This window comes from Antedon bifida, chromosome 9 (assembly GCF_963402885.1).
Source record: "Antedon bifida chromosome 9, ecAntBifi1.1, whole genome shotgun sequence".
Taxonomy (NCBI): Eukaryota; Metazoa; Echinodermata; class Crinoidea; order Comatulida; family Antedonidae; genus Antedon; species Antedon bifida.
In genome coordinates, this window is record NC_136234.1 from 17,288,320 (window position 1) to 17,307,874 (window position 19,555).

Sequence of the window (19,555 nt, forward strand, 5' to 3'; positions counted from 1 at the left end):
TTATTTTATATAAAAAACGATCGTTTAATAATACTGACGTAATTAATGTACAAGTTTTAGACAAATGAACAGTAAACAGTAAATTTCTTCTCAAGACTTCGTAAGTTTGTACTTTCAGTGCGCCCTCTGGAGGAGAGGTTTTTGGTGATTTTTACCCCCTACTGCTTCTTTTTTGTACTGTATACAAACTTCGTTTATAGTGAGCATGGAGTAAAGAATAATATATTATAGTATATATAGTGTAGTAGACAAATGGTTAGGTTCAGGAAAAATACAAAAATGACAAATAATAATAATAATATCCTGGATTTATAATAGCGCCTAACATACTCTCATAATGCAGCTAGTAATCTAACTGGGTTCCCATCCCACACCTGGGTGGAAAGAGGCATGGTGAATTATATTATCTTGATATATTGTGTAAACTGTTATATATTGCCTCTTATTGTTTTAATGTACCTGATATGTTTGTTTGAACTGGACTACTGACAAAATATAAAACTATATGCACTAAATAACTTGTATAATTTTAATATAATATAGAAATTTGATTTAATTTTTAAAATGAACTATAGAAATAAAAAAAATGAAATATAACTTGCTTCTGATTGGACATTATGTAAAACCTTGTTTATAAAATAATTTTGATTTTTCATACACAATCACAGTATCACAAAAACCATAAATACATTTCAATTTGTTATACATGGTGTATACGAAACATTGAAGTTATAATTATCTTTCTTACATAATTTTTACAGTACTATTTCATGTCTATTACTGTACTGCAGCTACAGCAGTTTTATCCCAAAATCAAAGTAACAAATTTAAAACATGTAACAAAAAGACTTATGAAACATGGAAGTCTATAAAATCCTCATGATGTCCAATCTTTGGTAAACTTAAGCTCTGTCTACACTATCAAACTACTTTGACAAAAAAAGTGGATGTGCCTAAATATTGTAGTGATATGCCCAAATATGGTAGTGATATGTCATCATGTCCATATATAGGCACATCACACTTTTTTTGTCACATAAAGTTTGATAGTGTAGAGCTTTAAAAACACTTGTCTCAAGTTCTATACAAGTGGGTTTGGTCCTTTCTGTCTGATGGGAATAAGCTTGGGGTGGGCATATAACTGAGGATCAAAATGTCAATACTTGGATGAGTCATAGGAATCACCTGTGGAAAAATGTCAGTACATTTATTACTGATATTATGTTCATTTCATTCATATATTATTAATTTTGTCCACATAATGAGTTTAGCATATATTTAGTTGCAATTTTCATGATATATGCAATTGTATTTGTTGTTCTATCTCTTCTAAATTCTTCATGACTTCTCCTACTTTTTCTTCGTCCATTTCAAACCGAACAACATCTGTTTCCTATGTAACATAAAAGAAACAAATACCTTGATTAAAATAATGTTTGATAAATAATAGCAACATTGTTAACTGCAACTCCAAACTGTATAAAAGTTAATATTATTCATATATATATTAGTGGTAATAAAATCTGGACAGCTTGCGACTATTATCATCTCATCGCTCCTGGATAATAAATAGAGGGCGGTATTGATATATTTTATAAATCTGATTCTTAGCTAAAAAACAACCACCTCCCATCTTTTTTTAACTTCAGATTTTGGCATGCACTCTTTGCATTATTCTATTTTTACATAAGTATAAGTCCGACATAGATACAAGATGTTCTTATAAATAAAGGCTTTAGGAGTGCAATTTCATTAGAAAAAAATCAAGACATCCGACAGGAATTTAAACAGGGATCAATAGCATCTTAACATAAAGGTACAACTCCACTCCAATTGTGTTATTACAATTATTTATTACAGGGAGGATAAAATCTGCTAGCAGACGACATTTTTACTTTGTTACCTGTTAAAAATATCTATTATGTATCATAAGGTTTAAAACAAAATATGTAAAACATGTACCTGTTTCTTGTTAAGAGGGTTTGTAATCTGTAATTCCACAATAGCTGTTGGTGCACTTATTTGTTCAATGTTTTTTGCCTGTCCTTTTACGTCAATTCTCCAGCTCATACTTTTTAATGTGTTGTTCCAACAACTCTGAAAAGAGAAAAATATACTTTTTAATATATTTCAAATATTTTACATTTCCCTTATGTATCAAATCGCATGCCAACATATATGTGATTCTGACTCTTTAAGTTACACCCTGGGAAAATGTATAACATTCATGTCATGTTATTGAATTGTCTTGTACCTTATGTAGTGTGAAAGTAATTTTTAACAGTGACAAATCCAGTTTTTGAAATAGTGTTCAAACAATGGTAAAATAAAGTTCTGAACTGAACCTAATGTCCTATCTTTTGCATTGTAAATTTCAAAAAGTTGGGGTCTTGGATCTGCCTACTGTATGCATGGACCTATAAATTTATAGGTCCATGCTGTATGTATGCTCAAGTTGGGATTCCCTGATGTTAATAGACCCCAGATGCTTGGATCTCATTCTGGGAAGAACACCATATTCCCGTATTACCTGGGATATTACACTTTCATGGATTTTAGTTTTGTTATTTTTCCAGAATTTGGTGATTGCAGCGGCTTGTTCTTCCGTTAATCCTCCATCACGCTTCTTCTTGTGAGATGTTAAAAATGCCTCAAGCTGATTAAAGTCCATGTCAGCTGAAACTAAACTCTTTAATAAAACAAAAAGTAATTTCTTAATTCATTATTGTTATTTTATGTGGATACAATACAATAATTTAAGTAAATACACACCAGCCAGTACAGAGTAATGGAAAAAAAAACATTATTTGGTATAGGGATGATGTAGGCTAACCCATGATATAATATGAGTGTAGGGTGTGTATTGGAAGACCGTAGAAAAACAAAACGGATTAGGCTAGGCCTAGTAACTTTACTAGCAAGCCAAGACAAAAATAACACACCGGAGCATGTGACATAAATCCCCACCCAATTATTCCCTTCACAAAAATATCGATAGCCTAGCTCTACGACCGGTTTTATACCTTCAATAAACCTTTAAACTTTCTAAGTACCGACTGAAATTCATCATCGGATAGCTCTGGGAATAATTCACTTTTAATAAATTCATCCGTAAATTCTTTGTTTCCATAGTATTGTCTTTTAGCTATACCATTTAATAAACCCAAAAAAGTTTTACTCTGTTGTTTACCGGCCATTTTTGCACATGATAAAAGTTATCCAATCAACGTATGTGTTTTATCTTACCTTATCCAGAAAAAGTTTTGTTACGATCCAGGCGATTGGTCAATATTTGCTAGTTGTAGAGGACGCTCGTCAATGTTGTTTTCGTGAACAAAAATTATTTTTGAGCATGTCTGACTAAAATCCTTGTTAATTTCGAATACACATAATATTTACTTAAAATTCAGTAATGCACTTTTTAAAAGTATTCTCAAGAACACTGCCTCAATGTAGATTTCGTGTTTTATTGACAGAAAACGTCAAAATACATTACCGATTTCTGTCATGTCAGTCTGCTGGACGATTCCAATGTGTGAAGGAGGTGGAACCAGATCAGAAGGAGAATCAGAATCAAGAAGATAACCACACAGAATTCTATGATATTGTTATTGCAGGAGGTGGGATGGTTGGTACGGCAATGGCATGTGCACTAGGTGTGTATGAATTGATTGAGGATGGTTCCTTCCTTCTGGTTCCACCACAGTCAAAGTACTTTTATTGGAATGAATTAAAGTTTATTTTTGGTTTTCAGGTCACAATTTAATGTTCGAACACCAGAGAATATTGCTGTTAGAAAGCGGTAGTAAGCCATCTTTTTGCGATGAACCTCCAGGAGCGTACAGTAACCGTGTCAGTGCTTTAAATCCACAAACTGTTGAGCTTATGAAAAGTAAGTGCAGCTCTACTACTCAATCAAAATTCAGTACTCACAATTCAATTTAACAAGGTTAAAGTTGTCCATTTTTCCCCTTCAGAGTTGGATGTTTGGAATCGCATAGAAGACACAAGAACAAAATCTGTTTGCCGAATGCAAGTCTGGGACGCATGCTCAGACGCACTCATAACATTCGATCAAGGAGACCTCACAATAAGTGTTGCCCACATTGTTGAGAACGACGTCACATTGGGGGCGTTATCCAATCGACTCGATGAGAGCAACGTAGAAGTACAATACAACAGCAGAACGAAGCATATTGAGTTCCCAACACAAGAGGACGCATCACAATTGGTTAAAATACAGTTAGATAATGGAAAGTTCATTGAAACAAGACTTCTGATTGGTGCAGATGGCAACAGGTCAAAGATCAGGGAATCGGCTGGGATTAAAAATGTCGGATGGGATTATGATCAGTCGGGCATTGTGGCAACGTTGATGCTTTCGGAAGTAGGTTGAAAATCCTGCAAGAGGTGTAGAGTTCTGAAGAAGCATCTCTTTTCCAAATTTCTGTTTACTAAAATATTTGTTGACTCTGTCTACACTATCAAACTTTATGTGATGTGCCCATATATAGACATGATGATGAATACTACCATATTTGGGCACATTACACTTGCAGAGCTTAAGTTTACCAAAGTATTTCCTCTTTTCAGCCTGTAGAGAACACTGTGGCTTGGCAAAGGTTTTTACCATCTGGACCAATCGCAATGCTGCCTGTAAGTCTCTGGTTGTGGACAAAATTGCAATATTCATATATAAAACCTATAGTAAACCTGTATAAACCTATAGTAAACCTGTAGGCCTAATTGTTTATTGTTATGTAACAAATGTGTTATTTTTGTTAGTTAACAGATACTCTAAGCTCATTGGTGTGGTCGATAGACCATGACAAAGCGAAAGTGTTGGTATCAATGCCAGAGGAGGAATTTGTTGATGCCATCAATTCTGCATTTGTAAGTAGCATCGAGCGTTGGTTTTTTTTGGTTACTACAGTACTTTCCTTTACACGTTGGGGTAATTTCTGTTTAATACAAAGAAAGCGTAATTGTGTTCATTTATTTACAATCTATTTTTCTAGTGGAAGGACTACGAGAGTCATGATGTAGTGCATACCGCCTCAAACATGGTCGATAATTTGCTCAGACTTGTCAATCCTGATGGTTCCGACTTTCGTCAGCTGCCACCGAGCATCATCGGGGTGACTGAGGGCAGCAGAGCGAGATTTCCATTAGGATTGGGGCATGCCTCGTACTATGTCAAACCCAGACTGGCTTTAATTGGGTAATTATGGTATAAAAGCTCTGTCTACACTATCAACTAGTTTGACAAACAAATATAATAGTGATATGACATAATCATGTCCATATATGGGCACATCAAATTTTTTTTGTCATAGAGTTTGATAGTATAGACAGAGTTATGTTACCATGAAAAACCGATAGCTCTGTCATACCGGATTGTGTCAATGTACCAATAGCAATTAAAACAAATTCTTTGTTCTTAATAGTGATGCAGCCCATAGAATACACCCCCTTGCAGGTCAGGGTGTGAACCTTGGCTTTGGTGATGTCATCAGCTTGACATCTAAGCTTGCAGAAGCCTTAACTGTTGGAGGTGACATAGGTAAAAAAAATGACTATTATGCAATTGTGGTGTAGTTTTGTGGCGGATTATTTAAAGAGCTTGAGTTATCACCCTACTAAGGTTCTAATTTTTCGAATTTCTGTTTAAATGATAAAATCTCTTTTTCTAGGTTCACTTTTACATCTATGCAAGTACGAGACAGAACGACAGCGCCACATTGTACCAATCATGGCAACCATCGATGCTTTGAAAAGGCTGTATTCAACCGATAGGCCAGAGATTGTGCTTCTAAGAACTGTAGGCCTAAAGTTGACAAATGCATTGCAACCACTGAAAAATCAATTTATGGTTGGGGCTAGCAGTTGAACCAATCAAATGTTGTGGTAGTATACAGCATTGCCATTGGTCAATACATTCTAAAGACTGTTATTGAGTGGGTCCTGGTATTCTGGGAGATTGTTTGCTATTGGTTTTTAATGAGATGGCTTTCATTAAAAAATGGTCTCTCATTGGCCAATAGCGATGTCTCAGTATTGTCTGCTATTGGTTAGTAAAGGTTAGACATACCCTGGTATTATTTGAAAAAAACATCCTAGGTCAATCATTTCCAGATAATTGTACCCATTAAAATTGTAATTCTCTGAAAGAATCTAAATATATTATAATTTACTATTAAAATATTGTTGTAAGAGTACCAAAAAAAAAAAAAATTACATATGAATAATAGTGCTTTAAATTTGTTTTCTTTAAGATACTCTAATAAAGTTTTTATTTTAGCAGTTATGCAAAATGTCTCTTTATATTATATTTATTATTATATACAGTATTGATCAATATTCAAAATATTTACAATACATTTATTCATAATTTTAAACTTTTTTTAACCATTTTTGTTGTGCATATTCATAAGCATAAAAATATTATATTATTTACTTTAATTCCATAATTTCTACAAATTTTTAACAACAACATTGTTATAAAAAAGTAAACTATACTGTTTGTAACAATGCTTGAAAACTATGAAGACATCATGCATTGTTTCGTGTATTCCCAGACGGCGAGGGCGCCACTGACGTGAACGTTGAGTGAACGCAGCACACCAAGCTGTGGAATCTCAACGCAAACATCTAGTATGTTGATAAGTTCAACAGGTATTCCACATCTCTCATTTCTACAAGAAAGGAGAAATAAGTTTAAAATTTGGCAACTTAAGGGTCTTTTTGCAGATGTACCAAATAAATAACATACAAGAATTTACATGTAAGATTTGTGATCAGTAGTGATTTGTTGTAATTCTTCAATACAGCATTTTAAAAACAATTTTAAAATGATGTCGAGAAGATGGAGAGAGAGGCTACTTATTAAGAAAAAGCTGTTGCGTTCTAATTATTTCAAAATTTCTATTATGAAAAACATACCCCAATAGAATCAATGTTTCTGGCGGGAACTTGCAATCAGTGAGGCTTTTACTGTTAGCGGTCTGCTCCAAACCTACAAGTAAATACCCATCATGCCTCTTCTTCATCAAATATTCTTTCAAATGATAAGGCCGAACCTGAAAAAGAGAGTTATTGGTTATTAAATTTATTAAAAACACTAACGAATGGTAAGATACTTATTTTACTTTACTTTATTTTAAAATAGTTTACTAAGCCTTTTATATGCAAAATGTAGAATGAAAATAAGCCCACCCTTTTTAATTGTGCATGTGGGCTTATACCAGAGACTAAATACTTTAGTACTAATAATAGTGTAATAAGCCTTTTTAAAGCAAATTTAATCTATGCTGGCATACATCCTCAATATTGTTTCACCTTCAGGAATAAGCCCACCTTTCAATTTGTGCGTGTGGGCTTATACCAGAGCCAGTAGAGCAGCGACCATTTTACTTACTTCTTCTATATTTAGCCACTTCTGAGCTGTGACACTAAGATTCTGAAATTCCTTTGTCTCAGTTAATTGAAGATTGGGTAAGACGACTGTGCCTACACCAAATATCTCACTAGTACGGCAAAGACCTATTTTAAAAGAATATAAATACTGTATTTTATTCAAATGTTTCATCAAAATTGTTTAATTTTTTTATAGGAATAGGCATTTATTGAATGCTTGTGACACTAAATACATTTAATAAATAATTGAAAATATTTTGGGTTTCTGGCAAAATACCCTGAACATCTTTTACAGTATGGAGACAATGTAGTAAAGAGAAATTTTATATGATATTCATAACAAGATAACGAAGATGTAGTAGTGTAATAGAGACCTTGCATTTCCATGACACGTTACCATGCAGCTGATGACTCATTCTGCGTATGTTTTTGAGCATGCTCAGAATTACATTTTTACTTGACAGCTGGTAGGTGTGTTGTGAAAACGAAAAGTCACTATTTACTCAATCAGCGAACATGAAGACATTTTCTCTAATATGGTAATGTTGTTTGTAATAAGAAATACTGTTTGATACCTCCTAGATTTGGGACTTTATTGACAAGTGATGTCACAAGAATTAATTTGCTTCTGTTGAGATTCATTCGTTGAAAGGCATCTACGTCTAGCCCCGGTATTGACTCTCCCGCTGGTACAATCTTTTTTTGGACATCATTGACACTGTCAAAGGCACTATCAGCATCATTTTTTTGGCTGGCTAGAAAGGTTAAAAAAAAAAATGTTATCCAAAGAGCTTCTATAAATTTCTAGAGATCGAACTTCACTGTAATCACAGCTCAAAAAATTGATTCACCATGGACAGACACACACTGCTCTATTGGTATCACTTAGCTGTCGCTTAGTTTTCGCTGTCTAGTGAGTTGTATAAGCTCTTTAAACTTAGCATAGTAAAAGATGTAATGATACAAAAACCATGCACTTACTATTTTTCATTTTGCTAGCTTTCCATGCCCCAGGGACCAGCTCTTGTAGGCCTTGTCTGTCAGCAGATGGCTTCAGTTTATAGGGCAAGTTAGGCCTAGCCCATAAAGTTGCATTAGCTTCAATGAACAAATCTGCTGGAATTAACTGTTCAGGCATCATCAATGCTAGGTATGGAATTGTGTAGAATATAGTCTGAAAGTCAAAGGTCAAAATTGTGTTGCAAGATAAAAACATTTTGGCAGGTCCACAGATTTACATCAATAACTGGACAAATAAACAGATTTTGTATCATTTATATTATGGTTTATTATGTCATAAAAATAATGCGCGATTTGCACACAACAAAAAGTTATTGGTTGCTGCAGCAACAGTAGTTTAATAATTGTATGCTAACCTCAAAATTACAATCATGTTGTGGATGAAACTTCAAAAGGAAGAAGTTTGCTTGTAGTCTGTCGAGGATACTGAAATGTGTACTGTAAAAAAGTAAAGTATAAGATTTGAAATACATTACATTCATAAATGTTCAATTGTCGATAGAACCCTTTCCTTTGAACACCTCTGGGACACTTTCTTTTAACACTACTGCCAACCACTATTCTGGGGACACTCTGATCTGAATGTGTCCCCTTAATAGTGATTCTACCTTATGTACATTTTAGCCATACTAGCTGTGCTTTATGAAAATTAACCCTAGATCATAACACTTTAAGTCAAGTTAATCACAAAACTCTGTCTGTTTGTAGCTAACTTTAGGCTCATTTACTCTATTGGCACCTACCTACTATTGTTCTGAAACTTCACACAGGCAGCTACACCAGGGTACAAGGCTTGTACCTCCTCTAGGCCTGATCTTTCACACTCTGTCCACAACTTGGAGAGTGAAGCCTGAGCATACAGCTGGATGGAGAAGTTCTTGGACAGACAAAATGGCAGGACTACAGGGAGAGCTTTTTTGAGGAATGTAGCCTGAAATAATTCATTATAAAAAGAACATTTGCATTTTTTCGTTGATTAATAGTGATTTTAGTTGGATGAGAATGGAGAAATTATTGGAAAGACAAAATGGCAGGACTACGGGGGGAGCTAATACTTTGGTTTGCAGTAATTAATGTTCGTCTTACCTTATGTTGTAGATCAGTGGTTATAGTGCCCAGGTGAGATAAGATGGTAAGCAATGAACACACTAGGTTTCTGTTCCAATCATCAGTAACTGTTGCCTGCAAGAAGCAAAAACATAAAGATTACTGCAGTAACATTACAAAAGCTGTTATATCTCCACATATGGCAGTATTTGTCCAGTATTAAAACAACACATGTGTTTCACAAGTGACGTTGTATCACAGTATTTGCCTATAATACTGGGTAAAATTAGTTATAGTACCAAGAATTGACTATAACATGTTACAATAAAAAAACAAACAAAATTTATCTAAATGCCAAAGTCATTATAAAAGGCTATTATGTATATAATATAATATCCTGGATTTATATAGCATCTAATGCTGTGTGACCTCTGAACCTCACAATGGGTGACTATGTTATTAATAATTACCTCTTTAAGTTGAGACCATAGTTGTTCTTGAAACTCTGGAAAATGGTCCATCAAGATAATATTCGCCCATTCCTGGAAGTACTTGACAGAAGGCTGGTTATCCACCTGCAGACAATCAATAATTGGCGGGAAAATCTCTTGAGCAGTTTGCAGGTGGACACATGGTAAGAGCAACACAATTGTCTGCCAAATCTTCTCTTTTAATCGATGCTTCTCTGAATTACACACGTATCGTTGATTTTTCCTGCTGGTGTCCTTCTTATTCTCCTCCTGAATTACAAAAATGTGCCCAAATATGGTAGTGCTATTCCCAAATATGGTAGTGTATGACATCATCAAATATACATGCACATCACATTTTTTTGTCACATAAAGTTTGAGAGTGTAGACAGAGCTTAAAAGTATCTAAAAATCTAAAAGTTCTCTCTTTTTCTGGTCAGCGCAGCTTTTAAACATACTACTCAAACTCAGACTATTATTTATGACAATTTTAAAAAAAGAATAATATTAAGCAACACTTATTCAGATTGGAATGTACATACCTTTTTAAGAAGTAACTGTATCATATGAGGAGCCAACTGTGACAAAATATCAGAATGATCAACATGTAGCTTCACAATAAAGTTGATGGCAATCACTCTCACTAAGCGATGGTCTCTGTTGTAGCTGTATTGTATTTAAATTGTAGTTTAAAATATTTCTTTAAATCTACTCATAAAGACCATGACAGAGCTGGTGGACCCTGGCCATTTTATGCAAATTTGAGAATTTATCATTTCAAACAAGACTTTTAGAGCAAATACCATTGCCTACCTTTTATAGACTTGGTTAACAGAACACTTTTCACCCATCTCAACAATATCAGCAGATACATCTTGTAGTAACCTTTAAAAATATTTTAGATTATTAAACTATCCAAAACAAAAAGTATCAAGAATCGTCATGCTTTAACAAGTTAAGCTGAGAGGCAAGAACATTTTTTTGCACTATTAATGGTAATGTTGAAATGTTGTATTGTTATTTTTAATGATACTTTTTCATACTGTGTATAGTTCATAGTTCATAGTTCATTTTATTTGTCCATATGGAAATTCATGTGACATACAATATTGCTCAAAGTTAAAAGGTTAATACAATAAAATTACATAGCAACAAAATTTAACGACTCAACTACGGTTATTAAAATATCTAATATATATATATTCTTATGAATGTACATTCTTATGTATGTATACCATTGACAGAAATAAAATTATTGTAGAAATAATGTTCAAGCTTTGTAATTAGGAAAATTTAAAAATGATTACTTTTACAGGCCACCTTCAAACCAGATCTTTTTAGAGTCATTAGTGTAATAAAGTATATTTCCCATAAGCAGACAAAATCAACCAAAATGTCTTTATTCATACCTTTGATCTTTATTTAGAGGTGGACAAAACAAGTAAAAATTCATTAGTACATCCAAATATCTCAAAGTAGTAGAAAGGCAAGCCTGTGCATCGCTGGTTGCTAGGTACAGGAGTGAGTCACACATCTTGTTGGTTAGGATGTTCATGAGGCCTTGTTGATTCTCGCCAGAAACAAGGAAATCATTAGCAATCTGAAAAATAAATGTTAGAAAAATTGCCAAGAATAACCATAAGAGAATTCATTCACTATCCTTCTTAAAGGTGGCAATCCTGTTCACAAGATAAACATACACAAGATGCTCTACAATCTTATTACAAGTCTTTGGGAGTGAAGTTGTAAATTGAAAAAAAAAATAAAAAAATCCTGACATGACACGACTTGAACCCAGGACCCTTGGATTGGCAGCCAAGCATCACAACCACCAACTCCACAGCAATGTTGACAATTTAAACCGACTGAGCCTGATCCGAATAAGTGGTCTGCTTATTAGGGCAGGATATCAAGGGGAGAGAGAGAAAGCAAGATGCAGACATTATTTGGCCAGTGTGCAGAAAGATGAGATGAGAGATGATCTCACACTCTTTCCTTTACAGGTTCATGAATCTTCTTGCTGGCTTTTGTTTTGTAAATTAAATAAAAACACAAATTTGGCCTCAACAAACTATCGAGGAAATTGAATATAAGAAAAACCCAGGCTAGTAATCTGGAGGTCGTGAGTTTGAGTCTCACCCGAGAATTACTTGTTCTTAATTTACTTAGTAAAAAGTACAAAATTACTTCAGACTAAGGCAAACATTTGACAAATTTGAAACTTTATGTGACAAAAAATTTGACTTGCCCATATACGGACATGATATCATTCCACTACCATATTTAGGCACATCACACTTTCTTTGTCAAACTACTTTGATAGTGTAAACAGAGCTTTACAAACCTTTTTCAGTTTACCAATCAAAATGTCTGAATCAGATTTCAAGACATTAACTTGGAAGACTATTTGGATGAACGCTTCCACACACGCCCAGTACACTTTCTGTTGGTTTCTGAGATCTCTCACAACATTCCAACAAACATCAAAAGCTTCAAGACAACATTCAGGATTGGAAGTAATCTAGAAAGAAATGGAATATTGAGAAAGAGTGGTTCCAAAGAGGGGAAGGAGGAAAAATTAATGTTTTCACTTAAAAAATGACAAAATAAATGGTTAAATTTAACCAAAAACCCATTAGCTGGCAGCCAATTTTACTATTTTTCGCTTTAAATTACAGTTTTTTTAATTAAATACATTTTTTTTTATTTCAATTTTTTTGTCAAAGTGGATAACTATTAGGTGACATTAAAATGGCATATTCAACAACATTTTCAAGAATTATTTTTTCAGGGGGACAATACTGTACATGTTGTTGAACATCTTCTATGTTTTGTTCCTCTTCATAGAATTCCAATGTCATATCATTTATATCAAATCAAAATCATTTAAAATGTTTAATTGCTCTATGGTAAAAAGTCTTAAAATGAACTGAGTAGAATTAATTTAGGTTGGGTGCAATATTATGATATTATGTTTTGTTCAACCGTTGAGTAAATGGGGGAATAATCTGCAACTTGCAGCCTACGGGGCTGAATTGCGCACAGGTGTGGATGACATATACTACAACTTTCTACTCCCATAAGGGTCCCTTTGTGTCGAGTGCTGCCACTAAACGGCGCATGATGCATGCCAGGTACAGATTTCTTTGTCATATTACGGTACAAACACAATCTCCAGCGTTCTTTCACGAAAACAAAGAATTACCTGAGAAACAAGAAGCTGAACACAGTGCATCGCTGGTATGACTTCAACGCCTTGAATGATGGAGAGATCATTCAGACACGGCATCAGGATGTCTTGTGGATTCTTTGAAGAAAGAACATCACCACTATGGCCTTGGAGAAGGTAAAGCATGATTCTCCATTTACTGCTGAGGAACGAATTGACCAGTGAGCACTTATCGGAGTGGTCCAGCTTGTCTCCTAAGCTACCAACTGTCAAGATATTTGTGACGATTGAGTCTACAGATTGGAGACTTTCTAACGGTATCGATGTACAAGACAACCTCCATCCTAGAACTCTGGTGCTGGCTATGTACCCAAGGATTTCTTTTTGTGATGCAACCTTTAATTTAAACAAATTATTTCACTTTAAAATATACCTAAGGTTTTGTTTTTGTTTGGGCTATTTTTTCGAGTTTGGACAAAGGCTAGATATTTTGCCTTTTTTTCTACAGGCCTCTTTTTTGATACTTTACATAAACCCTGGATAAAAAGGGTTGTGATAGCAATAAAAACATCTGACATAGTGCTACATTTTATTATTTTATGTAGTTATTTATGTAATGCATTTTTAATATTAAAATTTGGGAAAATTGGAGAAATTGACATTTTGGTATTGAGAAAGTTTCAGAGTCCATGGTTTAAGGGGAGTTGATTTCATAGTCTTGCTTCCATGTTTAATTTCTCAAGTTTAATATTTGTATTTTTCTATGTATTTATTTTCATTCAAATATTATGTTGTTTTACAAATTGTACTGTTCTTGGAAAGCAATGAATATTACTTACTTTCTTTATTTATTATTTCTAAATATAAACGTACATCAGCACATTTGTTTATCCAACACTCACCAGTGAACTTGCTACCACGGCAGAACACTCACACACAAGTTTCATAAGACTTGTTGGCTGCAGAAGTTGATGTCGTGAGAGTTTGTCCAAGATGTTAATATACAATTGCAGGCTACTCTCACATATACACTGAAAGAAAGTCCACAATAAAAACTAGAACAGCCTTACACAGTTGAGATCCCTGGTTAAATCAGGAATTGGGATCCTGGTTCGGATTGAATGGAGTTGGTCATTGACCACATATCTATCTGTGGTTTCAATTTGGTAAAGATCTGGCAATAACTTTTTGAGTAATCCTGCTGACAGACAAATAGACACACGCAATCGACTACATAACCTGCTTGGCGGAGGTAGTGAGATATATACTATGAACTAAAAAACAAACAGTAAACAATTAATCTAAAAAGCAGTATCGTGTATGTATATAAAAAGATTGAAAATACCTCAGTTTCGTCAATCACTATCAATCTTCGTCTTAGGTAAAGAATGATTTCTTCCGCACATAGGAAAACAGACTTTTCAAGGCCTACCGTCCAATCTTCGAATAAAATTTATTTAAAAAATGTACTTATTGAAAACAATTGATACAGCTATTTGTCAATTTATAACTGAAAACATTATTTTTTCTGGTTTTTTTTCTACAAAAAAACTGCAAAATGACCTATTCTAAGTCTGATTTTATTAATCTTTATTTTTTATGTTTTTGGGGCACAATACATATTTAATACATACAACTTAATTGGGGTGTCCCAAAAGAAGAGCTATAGAGATATAATAGAGATGACAAATATACTCTACACTGCTGCAAACAGATTTTAGTATAAAAAAGACCTTACCATTTTCAATAGTCTTTCTTGGATCAGCTTCATTCAGAATTGCCAATAGCAGATGCAAAGCATTGTCCGCTTTGGTCACAGGTAGATAAACATGGCTACCAACCTTGTGTAGTACTTTGGTCAGAGGTTGGATGAGGTCAGACACTGACTGACCTCTCAGCAACTGTTCCCTGGAAAATAAAATTGGCATTTAGACGTGCGACAATTCTCACATTTTGTTACCCATGGTATTCAATTAAGTTAAACCAAAAAATAGAGTTCATGCATGGCTTTATGGAAAAGTAAAAGAATATGGGCACTGTACATAAATCTAACTAATTATATTGCTATCTTTACAAAAAAAAGAAATAACTTACTTGGTTTTGTAGTTGGCATCAACAATAAGCACCAACAACCTGGCAACCCTTGTAGCTTCTTTAGCAGACGACGCAGTATCTGTATCACATGTTAAATACTCTGTGACTTCCAGTTGTACAGCTTCAAATATATTCTCTACCTTGGAGTCTAGTTTTAATTCAGATGCATGCTGTTGTAGCCAGTCCACAATCTTAAGAACAGAACGTTTACAAAATATTAAATCCTTTATTTAACAAATAAACAAATAGATGGGTAAATGAATAAAAGCAGGACAAGATATATATGTCCAAGTACTTTAACTACCGAAAGCTCTGCTAATTTTTATGGCTGTTTTACTTTATCATTTTAATTTAGCTTTTTGCTTATTTTATTTCCATTGAGATCCAGCCACTGATACCCACAGCATTGCCATTATTTTCAGTAATTTGCCTTTGGATTTAAATATATATCTGATGGCAAATATAAATGGAAAAACGAGAATAATGTAAAATACTATAAATAAAAATAAAATACCTTTTCCCAAATGGTGGTTTGTCTTCGCATACATTCCTCATAGTTAAGAGCAGAAAGCACATTGCTCAGCTGGAAGAGGCTAGCAGACGTTGGGTCAATCAGGTTTAGAGCAGTGTGTATCAGATAGCACTGGATAGCCCCACGGTGAAAAGGAAGAACAGTTGACAAGCCTATGCTTAGTAGTTCCCTAGAACAATGAATGAATGTATAACACAACATTTATTATTGGTTTATGAAATTAGAAGTGTGTTGCTCACTACATAATATAAAGCATTTATAGGTACTTGTCAACAGTAGCCAATGTTGGCAATGATATACTGGAAATGAATTGATAAACAGGGCTTGATATGCTTTCGACCACTGGGGTATCATCAAGATTAAAATCCTATTTATTTGATCTGCGTGGTACGGTGGAACATCGCTAATTCTCGCTGGAACGCATATTCAACATGCCCAAAACACCCTCATCATCATCATTAATTAACATATATTTTAAATCGTATTTTCTACATTACCTAAGACTTTGTAACGAAGTATCTCCCCAGGACTGGCGTTGCTGTATCCTGGCAAGGGACTGAGATATGAATCCCAGTGGAACCGGTTTGGTCCGTAATTCCACAATTGCTGACAACAATTCCTGCAGGAAAACTGTGTGGCAAAAAGAATGAATTTATCAAGTAGTTGTTTCCGGCACTTTAATGTTGGCGCAGTGTGTTGGATGTTGGATTACTGATCGTAAGATCGTGGTTTGAATCCCACTCTTTGCCGCATTGCTTGTATCCTTAGGCAAGACACTTTACTTGCATTTGCCTCTCTCCACCCAGGTGTTTAAAATGGGTACAGGTTAAATCAAGAGACAACTTTGCGCTGATTACTACTTGCATTAGTATGTTTCCATACGTGTCTGATCCAAAAAATGACCAGGGTAATAATGTGCAGCGCATTGAGAGCTTGCTTATATGTGCTATATAAAAATGAACTATTATTATTATTATTATCAGTGGATGAATTGAGGCAACAGCTAGGCTAATAGATGGATAGGAGATAAAATAGAGCAGATTTATTGAAACATTTGAAGGGTAAGAAGTAGGCATTCTCTTTGTACTTGCCCTTGGCTTGATCAACAGGCAGGCTGGCCACACATTTCGGAAAGAATTCTAATATCTTGGTAGAAACTTCAGAAAACCTCAACAAACTCTTCTCGCTGGTGTTGATATATAGTGTGTAATCAGTTAATACATTTAGCACTGGTCCAAGTACAAACTGAAAGAAACAAATTAAAAACCTATTAAATATACAGTAGTAATGTAGAACACCTATTAAGATGGAACCTTTGGGCCCCACAAAAGTGTCCCTCTAATGGGGGTGATCCTAAATACAGTAGGAGTTGTGTTAAAAGTGTTAAAACATATATTGCCACTCTTTTGTTTCACTTTATATTAGGGGTGGCCTAAAAAAGTATTTAAATACTGCAAGCTCTCTACTTTTGAGAGGTGCACCAGAGGCTTAAAAATCTTTTACCTTTGAGCCAACTTGAGTAAGGACAGGACACGCAACAAGGTCAAGGGTCATAACCTGCATCACACCCCACCTGCTTACAGTTTTTGTTGCATGCTGGAAAAGTCGTTCAAAAATCACAACTAGCCAAGATGTGTGCAGTAATGGCCAGCCTACAAGCATGTACAGAATTAAATACATATAATACATATACATATGTTTATTATTACAAATAATCCAAGATAACTTTTCTTATAAAACAATTTTCATTCTAGATCTCTACACTTTGATATATTAATTTCAATCAATTGAAGATGTACAGTAGAATAAAACAGGCTGATGTTTTTATATCTTTTTTCCACTTGTAATCAAGTCAATTTATTAAACACCGTGGGTAAAGATACGGTACCGTATCCTAACATCTGTTTGCGGTAAATATTAAAACTTGTCCTAATTATTAAAAACCTAACTCTCTAAATAATCTCTCTTAAATTAAAAACAACAAAAAAATCAAGCAGAGAACCGATCCCGCAACCCTAGGCCATAAGAAAACAATTTCCATAACCTACTTGATTAACATATGTTTACATAGCGCCCTCTACAATTACCGTAGCTTTAGTTTTTAGAAGTATGGATACGGTGCCGTATCTTTAGACATAACGTTCATTAAAATAAATTCATAAACAAACCTGTAATGGGTAAATAAGTAGCTTCAATGAGCTTAGGCAGACGTGACAGCACTGGCATAACGACATGAACCTAAAATAAAAACAATAAATTGGTTTATTTGAAATACAGAATATTCACACTTTTGAAAACTCTGCAGATATTTTTTTAAGAGAATTTTGTACATGTTCTGTTTAAAGGCAGTTTAAAAAAAATCATATTACAAAGCTTTCAATTTGCAGTGTTAGTGTGGGAATTGTGTAAATGCAGGGACATAATTGGGGCATGCTTTCCATTGGCAGATTCTAAGTCTAAGTTCACAACATAATGCGTAGGTCATAGGTCATCAGAAATCCTTATTAAGTTGCTACTATTACCTGTGTTTCTTCCAGGGTCTCTAGAATCAAAATCATATCTGCCCATAGCTTAGCGTGTTTATCTTCATTTTCTCTACGCCAACGAAATAGAGGAACCTCTGTACAGTCCTTTACATCACCTCTAGGAACATCAAGACCTTCTGATAACTCCACGACTTTCTTCAGCAAATACAACACTCTCTTTCTAGTCAACGAGTCCCCTGAAGTACAACCATGCTGGATTGCTTCCCAGAAAGACTTTTCTGATAATATACTTGAAAGAATGTCTGGTTCCGTAATCAAGTCAATATGTCGATGAAAATAATCGACGAAGGCGCATAGTACAATAAAGGAGTTACTGGAGTTTTTACCATTTGAGAACAGCATCTTCTGAAGTCTTGTCCACATGGTTAACACTTTCTCATCGGGTGTTCTAACCATTTTAAGAATCTTTGGTATAAAAACAGTAGCAATCTGTCCACACACCCAATCTTCAGCGTTTTTAATGACGTTAAGCAATTCAATGAAACATCTATCGAGCCAATCTTTATCATAATCATGTGATTCAGTCGAAGGTGTTACGCATTTATTATTTGAGATACTTTCAAAAACAGTATTTAAAATTTCAAGTGTTGGATAAATTGGAATATTATTATCGGATGAAGAAAAGGACATTGTTGTATTTTCTGTTAATTTCTGTTCTTCTGCGTATGCTTTTAGTGAGGCAATGCATGCGTCATAAATGATAGACCTTGTTTGTGGTTTACTGCACATGCTCAGACAAGTTAGGCAAAGTTCACAGGCAGCATGAAAAATGTCTAACTTTTTTGTACATGATGATCCAGATTTATCGGAAAAAAATTCAACATTTTTTTCTAAAGCAATGGATCTACTAAAAACGGGGTAACAAATTTCACCAATTATCTTTTTTATTAATAATTGGAACTTGTCGTCAACTGATGCACCATCCTTTTCAGTAGACATATTATTTTCTAGGCCTAAACTACCTGACCTTTGGCAACACACGTACCCTGGCGAAGCATTGCAGTTTGTCGAGTTCTCTCCTCCGACCACCAACGAATTCCCAGATCTAGGCCTAGCCAACACATCTTTGACTAGCGTATTAAGAGCATTAAAGCATTCTAAAATACAAATCTGATCATCCTGGCTGGATGATATAACATTAATTGTGTAATCTACAAGTTTATTTACAAGATCTGCATTTTCAATATTAATATAATCAGTAAAAAACTTATACATTACAGAAGACATGTTGTTTGAGTTGCACCATGTGCCGTCATGCAAT

The 19,555-nt window shown here is 34.4% G+C and overlaps 3 protein-coding genes across 3 annotated transcripts; 1 reads left to right on the plus strand and 2 right to left on the minus strand.

The window, feature by feature from the left end:
- Positions 1–515: 515 nt before the first annotated feature.
- LOC144851778 (COMM domain-containing protein 1-like) lies at positions 516–3,197 on the minus strand. The gene is made up of 4 exons (XM_078709385.1): positions 3,024–3,197; positions 2,531–2,689; positions 1,963–2,097; positions 516–1,393 (listed from the first exon to the last, which is right to left on the minus strand). Exons 1-4 carry the CDS (start codon positions 3,195–3,197, stop codon positions 1,292–1,294), a joined length of 570 nt encoding a protein of 189 aa, XP_078565511.1. The 3' UTR covers positions 516–1,291.
- A 128-nt stretch (positions 3,198–3,325) lies between these two features.
- On the plus strand, positions 3,326–6,303 carry LOC144852470 (ubiquinone biosynthesis monooxygenase COQ6, mitochondrial-like). Its single transcript, XM_078710283.1, has 8 exons — positions 3,326–3,656; positions 3,755–3,892; positions 3,978–4,387; positions 4,594–4,656; positions 4,786–4,893; positions 5,019–5,221; positions 5,448–5,563; positions 5,694–6,303. The coding sequence occupies exons 1-8, from the start codon at positions 3,413–3,415 to the stop codon at positions 5,888–5,890; spliced, it is 1,479 nt and encodes a 492-aa protein (XP_078566409.1). The 5' UTR covers positions 3,326–3,412; the 3' UTR covers positions 5,891–6,303.
- On the minus strand, positions 6,295–19,531 carry LOC144852469 (tRNA (guanosine(18)-2'-O)-methyltransferase TARBP1-like). Its single transcript, XM_078710282.1, has 24 exons — positions 18,271–19,531; positions 17,917–17,986; positions 17,252–17,400; positions 16,840–16,993; positions 16,246–16,378; positions 15,731–15,917; positions 15,217–15,407; positions 14,861–15,030; positions 14,468–14,562; positions 14,025–14,153; positions 13,159–13,518; positions 12,298–12,474; positions 11,363–11,553; positions 10,767–10,838; positions 10,496–10,619; positions 9,954–10,223; positions 9,523–9,618; positions 9,180–9,367; positions 8,793–8,874; positions 8,398–8,590; positions 7,992–8,171; positions 7,418–7,542; positions 6,943–7,079; positions 6,295–6,695 (listed from the first exon to the last, which is right to left on the minus strand). The coding sequence occupies exons 1-24, from the start codon at positions 19,519–19,521 to the stop codon at positions 6,542–6,544; spliced, it is 4,878 nt and encodes a 1,625-aa protein (XP_078566408.1). The 5' UTR covers positions 19,522–19,531; the 3' UTR covers positions 6,295–6,541.
- Between the last annotated feature and the right edge of the window lie 24 nt (positions 19,532–19,555).